The sequence below is a fragment of the Beta vulgaris genome, chromosome 8, assembly GCF_026745355.1.
Source record: "Beta vulgaris subsp. vulgaris cultivar EL10 chromosome 8, EL10.2, whole genome shotgun sequence".
Lineage (NCBI taxonomy): Eukaryota > Viridiplantae > Streptophyta > Magnoliopsida > Caryophyllales > Amaranthaceae > Beta > Beta vulgaris.
In genome coordinates, this window is record NC_079209.1 from 1881454 (window position 1) to 1893485 (window position 12032).

Genomic DNA, 12032 nt, shown 5'->3' on the forward strand with positions numbered 1-12032 from the left:
CGATGTAAGCTTTCATAATATCAAATTTTATAATTTTTACTTACATACAATTAGAGATAAAACGATTTGAAATTGTACATTGGCAAGCGTGAAAGTCAAAACGTTGCAACTAAATAAAAACAGAGGTAGTATTAATTGCACCATATTGACTTTGATACAATCCACATATATTCCACGTTTACTATTTTGTAATTTTTATATGTGAGGAAGATATATATGTAGGCATATAAATACTTATTAGATTCATCTAGTCTCTATATTAGATTTTAAAATATCAACATTTATAATTTTTACTTAGCAAAATTGAAGATATGATGAATAAACGTATCATATCTTTGGCTAAATAGATAAATAAGTATTAACACGGAGCATACGATTTTTAAATTCTGGAATCAAGGTAATGTTTCAATGAAGTAATGGCGGTAAAACCATAGCTCTTCCAAGAAGTGCTTCCCCTATTTTTTCCTTTTTACTCACCCTTTTTCCTTATTAAGGATAGATGATTAAGGCTAATTAATCCTATAATTGAGGAGTTCTAAGCTTCTTCATTAGTTATTATGGTCATCAAACAAAAAAACTTTTAATAGATGTAACATTCGACTTTTCACACTTGTCAAGACACAACGTTGATCTACAATATCTCTAATTTTATAAATGCAAAAATTATAAGAATACATATTTGAAAAGTGTATATCAAGACGAATCCAACAAGATCCCACATGACTATGATTTTTCTTGTATATAAATAATTATTAATGGTCAAAAGGAGGTGGGATTAGTACCCAAAGTCAACGTTGTTGGAGTACAAGGTGACACTCAAGAAGGGGGGAGGGGGGTTTTGAATTGAGTGACTAAATTTAATCGCTTTTCGCAAAAACTCTGTTATAGCACTGTGCTAACACAATGTTATTTGCTCGTAATTCTCCGATTTGTATTTTTGCGAAAACTAAAACGCAACTCAATATCAAATCAAATGTCAAACACTAGAAATAACGTGGTTCAATCTCATCTCTGAGATCTACGTCCACACAGATAAACTCTTTTATTAATTGAATCCTAAAATATCAAACTCTTGATACAATAAGATTTCCCACTACTAATCTTAGTAGTGCTTCGAACACTTAACTCTAAGTGTTGCAACTCTCTATAATAATGAAATTACAAAAAGAAAAGATCCTCAAAAGCGTGGTTCTTATTCAAGCAAATTAGAGGACAATTGCAAACTTTGAGTAGTTACTCAACCTGACTAGAACTCTGTGCTATACCCTGTGCCTTAGGAAACTGTTTTCAACTCTCGAAATCTCCGATTATTTTTCTCTGAAAACATGAGTTATGAAACTGAGTTATAGTCTCTTTTATATCTTATGGACTGATGGAAAATCCTTCTCAAAGATATGTTTATCTTTTACTCGAAATAAGGGATAAAACCTTTTCCTTTTAGAAAACAAACTTTATCTTCTTCATCTTTATCTTTAATTCTAAGAAGATAAGTTTTTCTCAAATCAATGTTTATCTAAAAGTTTGATAAACAAATTAGTTTTCTTTTTATCTTTCCTCACCCTTTTTATTTTTCGAATTTCTTTTCTAAAATAGTATTCTTAAATCCGATTTTTTACAAAAACTATTTAAACTCGATTTTTCTAAAATCCTTTCATAAATCGGGTTTTATCAAAACTTTATTAAAACAATTTTCTTTGATAATCTTTAATTTTGAATTGTTATTTCCTTTTAATATAAATATATGAAATTAATATGATTATTTATTAGGAAATTTCCTCAGGTACCCCTGAGGTTTGACGTAATTCCCAAATTACCCCTCACATTTGGGGAATTCCTCAGATACCCCCGAGGTTTGTGTTTGGGTCTAAAATACCCTTACTCTTGACGGAACCCTAACGCCGTTAACTTTTTTTTCTCTCTTTCTTCAGTTTCTCTCCTTCCTCCCACCCTCCTCCATGGATGAATCTCCAAGCTTTCTCTCTCCTCTCACCATCCCCCACCATCCTCCAAAATTTTCCCAATTTTCTCGCAGCCCCTGCCTATCGGCCGCCGCTCGCCAGAGGTTCGCGGCCACCAGCATCCTCGTACTCTCTCTCCTTTGTCGCACTCTCTCTCGCTCCTCTCCTTCGTCGAGCTGCTATACGTACAACACCACAGGCGACCTGCGCGCGCCACACCGTCGGAGACCACCACTGCTACTCGCTTGCCGTTCGCCGGAGCTCGCAACTCTCTCTCGCCTCACTCGTGGTCTTCTCCCGCAGCCCCCCACCCCAACCCGTCCAAATCGACGAAGGAGAGGAGAGATAGAGAAAGAGTGCGACGAAGGAGAGAGAGTACGAGGATGCTGGTGGCCGGCGAAGCTCCGGCCAGTGGCGGCCGAGGCAGGGGCTGCGACTGAGCGCGACGCAGGGGGTGGGGGGAAAGGGAGGTGGAGGGGTTGGGTGGTTAGGGCTTTAGAGTGGGGTGGGAGGAGAGAGAAAGCTTCCATGTTCATCAATGGAGGATGATGGATGGAGAGAGAAAAAGAAAATTGTGGAGAAGGAGAGGAAAACCTAACGGCGTTAGGTTTCCATCCATAGTAAAGGTATTTTAAGCACAAACACAAACCTCAGGGGTATCTGAGGAATTCCCCAAATGTGGGGGGTAATTTGGGAATTACACCAAACCTCAGGGGTACCTGAGGAAATTTCCCTTATTTATTTTCTTAACTCTAAGAAAATAATAATCATCCTAATTTCACATTTCTATCTTTGACACACAACATATCACAGTTCTAATATATTACATTTGCGTTTAGTAACTAAACTTGTAGCAAAGTCTTGATTATTCATTTCTTCAAAGTCTTCATTCTTTCATCGACTTCGAAGCTTGATGAACTTTCTTGAGCCCTTGTTACAATCGTTCATATTATAACCATATTGTTTATCATCATCAAAACTTACGTAGACATGCACAACAAACATGTTACATCTACAAAAGATTAAAGAGAGTAATATGTAATACAATTACTTTTCAACTTATTTCAGACATAGCTTTTCTCATACAAGGAATATCATAACGAAATATGAAACCAAGCCCGATCGAGGGGATCGTAAAACGTTAGAGCATATAAAATGTTTGATCATATAATCATGAAGAAAGATTGTTGTGACATATGCAACAAAAGAACAAAGAATTAGAGAAGAACAACACATAGATTTAACGTGGTTAACTAATAATGTGTTAGCTACGTCCATAGGTAAAGGAGAAACGATTTTATTATTTTCATGAGAGAGTACAAATTACAGAATAGATGGGCGCATAAGTTCATTAGAAGGTTTAAACCCCCGTGCTTAGTTACACCTAGCGCTAGATAATTCAAGACATATCTCAACAAAGACTTTTTGGTTTACTACAAAATGAGATCAAAATTACACACAATATTTTACATAAAAATCTTCTTCAACAGATAGGAAAAATCACGCTCCCATTTTTCAAGGACAAAATTGCAGAACTAGTGTTACTCCATCCTTTTCTTTTAGGTTTTCCTTTTTAGGATTGGGAGATACGAAGGAGTATCTTGTGTAAGAATAAATCTTGGTTTATATGTAATATGTTATGCGTACATTTATTTTTTTTGATAAAGTAAGAGAGAAAAAAGTGCACTAATTTGGATAGTTGAGAAAATAAAGATTCCATATACGTTCACTTTTAGAAAAATAAGTAGGAAAAATGTAGTAGATAGCAACTTAAATGAGGGCATTATAAAAAACAGAAAATACCTAAACAGACAAGATTTAAAATAGGAGGAACGTTTAAAACGACCTAAAGAAAGAAAACAAGAAGAACAAAAAGAAACAAAGGGAGTATTTGAGAGTACGATATAAAATAGAACAACTTCAATCATATACGACTTTCAGAAATAAAAAATTCCACTATTATGTAGTAGTGATGCAATTGGAGGGGATGAGCGGGTAAGACATGTATTTAGTTTTGTTTTTATTTGTTAATGAAAAAAACTAAATTATGCAGGGTGGCTTCAACTGAGTCGTTGTCGGAGTGAATGATGATTTTTTGGACCATAACCCGCTTGCATTGATAGTAAGCGGGTCAAGCCAAAGTTTGTTTTGGGTTGGTGGTTGAGCCAAGCCTAGTGGGAATCGGAGCTGAGGTAGGTGGGCTGGGTTGACCGACCTAGTCACCATCACTTAGCTAGATATACCATATTATATTGTAGAGTACTAGATAACACTTGTTTGCTTCATAGATGGTAATTAACACTAATTATAAAGGAAATCCACACAAATAATAAGTGTTGTCTTTCTTATCAAAGCTCCTTGTCACCCTTCTTGAGGTCTTGTGCACTTTCTTCTACACATAAAGTGCCCTCACCAATTGATGCTTCTCACTTCACGGCGATACCTAATATGGGCACATCTGATGGCTTCTCACCAATCGTGTTGCCAAAAAGGTCAAGATCCACATAAATTATGTACTTTGCAAATGGTCACGAAGTCTTCCTAACTCTACCACATTACATTTAGTTAGCATTTTTGGCTACATAGCGCCTTAAAACATTACTCACCTAGTCCTAAGTTATGTCAAGAAACACATCTCCTTTAATTTCTTCACCAGCAATCCAACTAACATTGGTTTTGATTTGTTTGGAAAGTAAGGCAATTTACATTATTATCAACATGAATGCACATCCTCAATACTTCGAAAACGGAACAAATGTTTTAGGAACTATGAAGGACCCCTTTCCTAAAGAATGAAAACAGAACAACAATCTAATTACAAATACAACATCACAGGTTATGAAACCAACTAAGATCTTCATGTTTGATCTTATTGGCTACTTTACTATGAATTCTTTATCATTTTCTATTTACTTTTGTTTTATTCTTCACCATGCAATCCAACATCAGCTTTTGTTATTTTTATTTATATTATGTTTTATTTGTTATCTTTTAACAAATGATTAAAGACATAATTATTTTGGGATTTTTGGAGATTATTCATGAAATCATAACCTAACCAAATGTTTTATCATGAGAAATGACCAATAGACCAATGGTTGATTTCACAATATGGCTAGAGTTCTCTGAAATATCAACACCACCATGCTACAACCAAACAAGATTATATAATATAAGATAAGACAAAATAAGTTGAATTAAACGGACCCTAAATCATTATTTGCATTGTAGTCTAAATTCTCCGAGGCCTCATATAGAACCAAATATCATATCTTGACGGAACTTCAGATTTTTGTTAGCTCATAGAAATAGGTGGTATTGGTTTCATGACCGCAGACTTAATTTCAAAAGGATTTTCTTTGTGCAATTCCTTTTTGTTGAAACTCATTGAAAGTCCACTTGTGAGTGTTCCACATTGGAGAAAGAGGAGAGAATAAACCACTTTATAAGATGAGGAGTTACTCCTCTTATCACCAATTAGTTTTAGGATGGAACCTCCTAGCTTGTAAATGGGCTAAACTCTCCTCCTCCTTATTGGGTTACCCCAGGCCCATTTTCATATAATCTAAAAATTTACACTTTTGCTCAACGATATTAGTATCTGTAGAGTAAACTAGTAATTTCATAAATTACACATATATAATTATAAGAACAGCTAACTATGCTATCAATGCAAGTGAATTTTCCATACTTGTTTGAGTAATTCTTTTTCCTCAATTAGTCCTTGAAAGCATTTTATCAATAAGTGACTAGTCCTACACCAATTCGTATACCATGTCTTACAATACTAGCTTTGTAAACCAATTCTTGAAAAGGACGGAAATTTTGTATAACATAATGCGTACAGCTTTAACTTAGCTTGTCTAAAGTCTAAACTAGTAATTTATTTTACAAAATGTACTCTCATCCTGAAATATTTATATTAAGTAGTACTCTATATCATAAGTTTAAATTCTTTAGTCTTTATCACATATTTTGACATATTCAGGCTAAGTATACTGACAGCTTGTTGAAATTAACACAAAGAATTTGTTAATGTTGGCAATTCCGTATACAATATGTAATAATAAAGTACATTTGGTTTATCAACAAAGCATTAGTGATCTATATATAGACATAAGAGAAAATGCTTCATCTTTGCTTTTCTCCTTTCGAAAAAAGCCTAAGCCTTATCGACAATGTTTCCCTTTGTCAAACGTTTCTTTCGCAAAAAATTCTCCAAGGTTCCTACACCACCTAAATGGCGACCTAGCAGTACTAGCCACCACTCGAGCTCCGATCATGGTTTTGTAGCTAATAGATGGGAGCTCTTAATGGGTGAAAACAATTGGGAAGGCCTACTAGATCCACTCGACAAAGACCTCCGAGAATTAATCATCCACTATGGAGAGATGGCTCAGGCAGCCTATGATACATTTATTCGAGATAAATACTCGAAATATGCAGGTCCTAATCTGATACTCCCTCCATTTTAAAATATATATTTCATTTGATTTTACAGCAGGTATTTATTATTCTATATATTTAATCACGTATTTAATAATAAGAAAAAACGAGAAACCTGTTATATTGTAAAAACACATCGACAATAAATTTGTTTATTAATTTAATTTAAGAATGTTTTATATATGTCAAGAAATAGTCAAATTCATAAACTATGTCTCTAACCATATATTTTATCAGATGAAATATCTAATCGAGAAGGGAGTGAGTAATTTTAACCGGCTTTGTTACTTGTTTTTGTTGTTTAAGAAACTCTGTCAAACGACCAACTCAACCAAAAGATTAAGTTGATGGTTGGAGTCCCAGAAATAGTTTAATACTCTATCAGTCTGATCTCTCGACCTTTTAGAAATCTCCAAGTCAAGTGTTTTCCTTTATTAAGAGAGCCACAAAGCACCTCAAAAGCGCAGAATTGTTCCTATGGGGAAAAAAAGAAGCAAAGTTTTGTCATGTCTTTGTTCTTCTTTTTCAATAATAAAAGACAAGAAGCTTACTTTGAACATACGTATGCAGGGTCTAGCCGATTTTCAAAGAATAACTTCTTCACGAAGTTAGGTCTTGAACTAGGTCATCCCTACAAGTACCGCGTCACCAAGTTCTTTTATGCAACTTCAGCGATAGATGTGCCTGATGCATTCATCTTCAAATCATTGTCGTCGATCGAGCAATCGAGCAAGGATACAAATTTCATGGGGTACATTGCGGTCGCAGAAGATGATGCTGTGGAATTGTTAGGAAGAAGAGAGATTGTGGTTGCATGGAGAGGGAGTGTAGAATTCATGGAGTGGTTAAATGACTTAAAATTTTTGCAAGTTTCAGCATCAGATATTCTTGCGCATGAAGGTTATGATGGTGAGCCTGAGCCTGAGCCTGAGGTGCATCAAGGGTGGCACTCCATCTATACTACTGATAACTTATCATCTCCCTTTGAGAAGACTAGTGCAAGAGAACAGGTTAATTCTTACATCCTACGTGCATCTTACGCCAATTTTTCTATGTTTTGTGCATCTTACGCCAATTTTTCTATGTTTTTCCATGCATGCGTTGCTTACGTAACTTGGATTAAGAAGGTCAAAAACGACAATAAGCTAATTATATCTAATTCATATACTTATTAATTTTCATATGGCATAGTAATTGAGAATTCCTTCGCTTTTTTTATTTGCAATGTTTTGACTTTCACGTTTGTCGAAATACAACTTTGATCATTAATACCTTTAATTATATATTATGAAAATTACAAAAATGTAGAATCTTGTAATATAATATATATATTGAGATAAATCTAACAACAATTACATGCTAAAATTTATATTGTATATTATTTACAAAATTTCCGTCAAAATAAGGACATGAATAGTGTAGAAGTCATAACGTTGCAAGTAAAAAAAAAAAGAAAAGGTATCTGTCTTGCAAGACTTTAAGCGTATGTTTTTTTTGAGTAGTCAATGTTCATTATATTTTTTTTACAAAAATTGTATATAAAAAAAACTTTGAGGTGAGATCTTATAGTTATATTTCATTTGAGTTATATTTCATTCAATATCTCTATTCTCTAAATGTCCACTATTTAAAAAACTTATTGATAAATAATTATATATTGGTATTGGTCAAAGATGTGTTATTAATATCGTAAAAAATGTTTGCAAGATGGAAAAAGTAATAAGTACAATAATTTTTCAACAAAAAAAATTAAAATAAGTTTGAGTTTTGATCAAGTCAAACACTACTATGTGCAAAATAATATTTGGTCAAATAGTAGCTTTTTGGATGTTGAAGATCATTTTATTTTGTCTTCTTTTAATATATATACTAATTGTTGGGTCGGGCAATGCAACAAACGTTATTTACTAATGCGTGAGATTAGATTGTAAACCATTATAAAATAATTCGGAAACACCACATTTTGTGATAGTTACAGTAGTGTAATATATCAACTTGAATCAATTATCCATCTTCTATTACTAAAAAAAATGAATCCTAATTTTACTGGACAATCACCAAACTGAAACCTTTATTTATTTATTTTTTGTTGAAGCCCAATTAAAGCCTTTCAAAAAAAAAAAAATGTTAAGTCAATTTGACACACACTTGTAGAATTATAGTTAAAAAGCATGTATAGCTTAGATGGTATCCATTTTTTGATACTGATCTAGAAAATATAATCAAATTTTAATTAAACATGATGATGAAAGCTAAATAGACGATTGATTGTCATTTAGAAAGAACAGTTTTGATGCAAGAGATTAAAGGAGTCATCATGGTTTCAAAAAAGATTGTATTTTATTCAAATTATTTGGTTTGTGTTATAAGATATGAATTTGCATTTAGAAATAACGAGATAGATGTAAATGTGAGTTATCTATTTGTTTACTAGTTAATAAACTCATTAATTATGGGATGTATGTTATCTTGTCTTTAAATACTTCCCCCTCCCCCCAAGATCAATGTGTGATTGTATATTAAATTAGTTGGTTAGTGTCTTTGTATTTCAAAATGAGAGGTTGTGGGTTCTAATCTTTCTACACATTTTTATTGTTTTAATTGTGTAATTTGCTTGGGAGGGAAAAGTACATGTGGAACAAATGACAAGTTTTTACCTTGATTTTGGATATAAATATATAGATTTGACAACTAACATTAAACCTTTTGAGATCAAGCTGAAAGTTAATATGAAAGGTAGATATGGGTGGACCTATAGCTGAGTGTAATTTAAGGCACAGACGCAAGGTTTATATGCTAAGATACTCTTTTCTTTTGCTCATAACTTGATTTGGTCTTTAGAGTACTTTTACCTGTTATGGTGCCCCTAAAATTGGAAAGAATTGTAAGACGTAATGCAAGATGATCAATTCAGAAATTATTCTAGGTTTTGGAAAAATCAACTTTGACGGGTTTCAACCCCAGCAAGAGTTGAAATGGGTAATAAATTTGTTATTAGAAAGTCTTCATCTTATTAAGACATACTCCTATCCTTCTATAATTCTATATCTAACTAAAACACTATCAATATCTTTTTGATATACCACTTTTTACCCTACACTATTCATAAATATTCTTTTTAATATCGTTTGTAATTTATACATAAAGAAAAATAAAGTTGTATGAGAAGTTGTTAGATTCATCTTAACATCAATTTTCTAATTATGAACTTTTTTTTACTTGCTCAAATTTAAAGACATTAGTAGTCAAATAAATTTGGCTTGATATTTTGCTAGATCAATAAGAAAAAGGAAGATTGACATAAAAGCTAGGGATGTGCAAATTGTGAGAGTGTAAATCTTCTTGGGAGGAACTACATATTAACTTAGAAGATCCGTCTTTTCAACATTTGCGGCAATGCTGTAATTCAGGGGTTGATGACCCCTTATCTATCTCTAGTAATTTGTAATAACACTATAGCATTCTAGTAGTTTAATATATCGCTCCTAACCGGAAAAAAAATATAGGTTCGTTTGAGAAGTTTTAAGAGACCCTTTCCATAGTTGTTCCTAAATTATTATCTTTTAATAAGAAGGAGAACATGCAAAGCATATATAGTATTATTAGATATGTAATTGAATTAAGGATATACCGTAGATAAAATAAGCATTTGTTTGATCTGCATCTTACTCTTAAAGCTTGATGTATGATAAGTTAATGACAATTGACTTAGTTAAGCAGCCGGCAATAATACAAGGTAGTAGCTAGTATGCCAGACACGACCTGGATCCTAGCTAATAGTGCTTATTAACGAACATAATGGCGAACATGGGAAAGTGGCCTAGTGTAAGTCTGTTGCGTACATCAAAATTTGAATGGTACAATATGTTTGACTTTTAAGTGCTACTATAAGATATTAAGACTCAGTGACGGATTTAGGATTTTTATATAGGGTGGGTCGAGTTTATTTATTAATTTCTTTGGAAAAAACCAAAAACAAATATCCTTAGAATCGAATTCGTGACTTGATGCCTAGTATGGACGCACTTTAACCACCTGCTCCACCATACTTATTTGCATTACTATCTCAAATAGGTTAGTTATAGATATTTTGGATTATGGGGTGGACCGAGACCCAGGTAGGCCACCCCCTAGATCTGCCCCTATTAAAACTTGATAACTAATGGCGTGATTAACTACTTGGGAGTTTTGAAAGCAATATCTACATAAATGTATGGTGAATTTTCTTTGAAAACCAGCCTTATGGTGATGATATGATATCGTCATATACATATAATATTGTGTTGTGCTACCCTAGTGTTACCGCTGTATGAATATGTTGTGACGGAAGAATCTGTAATTTATTATTTTTTGCGATAAAATCATAGAACCTAATTTGTTATATTTCCTCCTACAAAAACATTTATAGGTCCTCACCGAGCTCACGAAACTAGTGGAGCAATACAAGAACGAAGAGATCAGTATAACAATAACAGGCCACAGTCTTGGCGCAGCCCTAGCAACACTGAATGCAGCTGACATAGTCGCAAACAAAATTAATCAGCCAAAAAACTCTCCAAATTCAAAACCATGCAAAGTAACAGCCATTGTATTTGCTAGCCCTCGCGTTGGAGATGCAAACTTCAAAAAAACACTATCAAAATATGACGACCTTAGTGTTTTACGTGTTCGAAATGCTCAAGATTTCGTCCCTAACTATCCATTAATCGATTATTCGGACGTCGGCGAGGAGTTAACTATCGACACTACGCAATCGGCGTACTTGAAGAACCCAGGTCTTCTTTCAGTTTCACATAATCTTGAGGTTTACATGCATGGAGTGGCGGGAACACAAGGGAGTGTAGAAGGGTTTAAGTTGGTAGTGGAACGAGATGTCGCACTTTTGAACAAGTTTTATGATTTTTTGAAGGATGATTATCTAGTTCCTGTGGGTTGGTGGGTTGCTCAATACAAAGGTATGGTTCAACAGGCTGATGGTTCTTGGCTGCTGATGGATCATGAAATGGAAGATGAATGATGGTAATACCATTTCAACGTGTTAGCCTCCTACATAGTACATCACCATATATATATTACAACGTAGGAGGCCAATAAGTTCTTTCTTTTTTTAAAATTATTGTATATAAATTAGGCAACCCAAAAAGTCTTTAATTGGTACTTCATTAATAAGGTAACATTTTCCTTTTTTTGTTGAATATAAGGGAACATTCATATAACCATCATGATGCAGGTACTTTCTCACTTTTGAAATAAGTGAAGCATTTATCTCTTTTATGTGAGTGCTTTTTGAGATAAGTTTCAATAAAAAAACTAATATGAACCCGGTGCACACTAATTAGTGTGCACCCGATCCATATCACGTGAGTTTATGATAGTGTATATTGATATGATATAGTGTATGTTAAAATGATATAGTGTATGTTAAAATGATATAGTGTATATTAAAATGATATAGTGTATATTAAAATGATATAGTGTATATATTACAGTGATATAATGTATGTTAAAGTGATATAGTGTATGTTAAAGTGATATAGTGTATGTTATAATGATATAGTGTATGTTAAAGTGATATAATGTATGTTAAAGTGATATAGTGTATGTTATAATGATATAGTGTATGTTAAA

General features: G+C 33.3%; 1 protein-coding gene across 1 annotated transcript; it reads left to right on the plus strand.

The window, feature by feature from the left end:
* Positions 1 to 6132: 6132 nt before the first annotated feature.
* LOC104900573 (phospholipase A1-IIgamma) lies at positions 6133 to 11589 on the plus strand. Its single transcript, XM_010688019.4, has 3 exons — positions 6133 to 6404; positions 6975 to 7414; positions 10813 to 11589. Exons 1-3 carry the CDS (start codon positions 6137 to 6139, stop codon positions 11419 to 11421), a joined length of 1317 nt encoding a protein of 438 aa, XP_010686321.2. The 5' UTR covers positions 6133 to 6136; the 3' UTR covers positions 11422 to 11589.
* The last annotated feature ends 443 nt before the right edge of the window (positions 11590 to 12032 follow it).

What these genes read in the sequence shown, in the direction of transcription:
- LOC104900573 (XM_010688019.4), top strand. Translation starts at nt 6,137, where the DNA reads ATGTTTCCCTTTGTCAAACGTTTCTTTCGCAAAAAATTCTCCAAGGTT. An exon ending in TAAATACTCGAAATATGCAG is followed by an intron (nt 6,405 to 6,974) that starts GTCCTAATCTGA and finishes ATACGTATGCAG; the next exon opens with GGTCTAGCCGATTTTCAAAG. An exon ending in AGACTAGTGCAAGAGAACAG is followed by an intron (nt 7,415 to 10,812) that starts GTTAATTCTTAC and finishes AAACATTTATAG; the next exon opens with GTCCTCACCGAGCTCACGAA.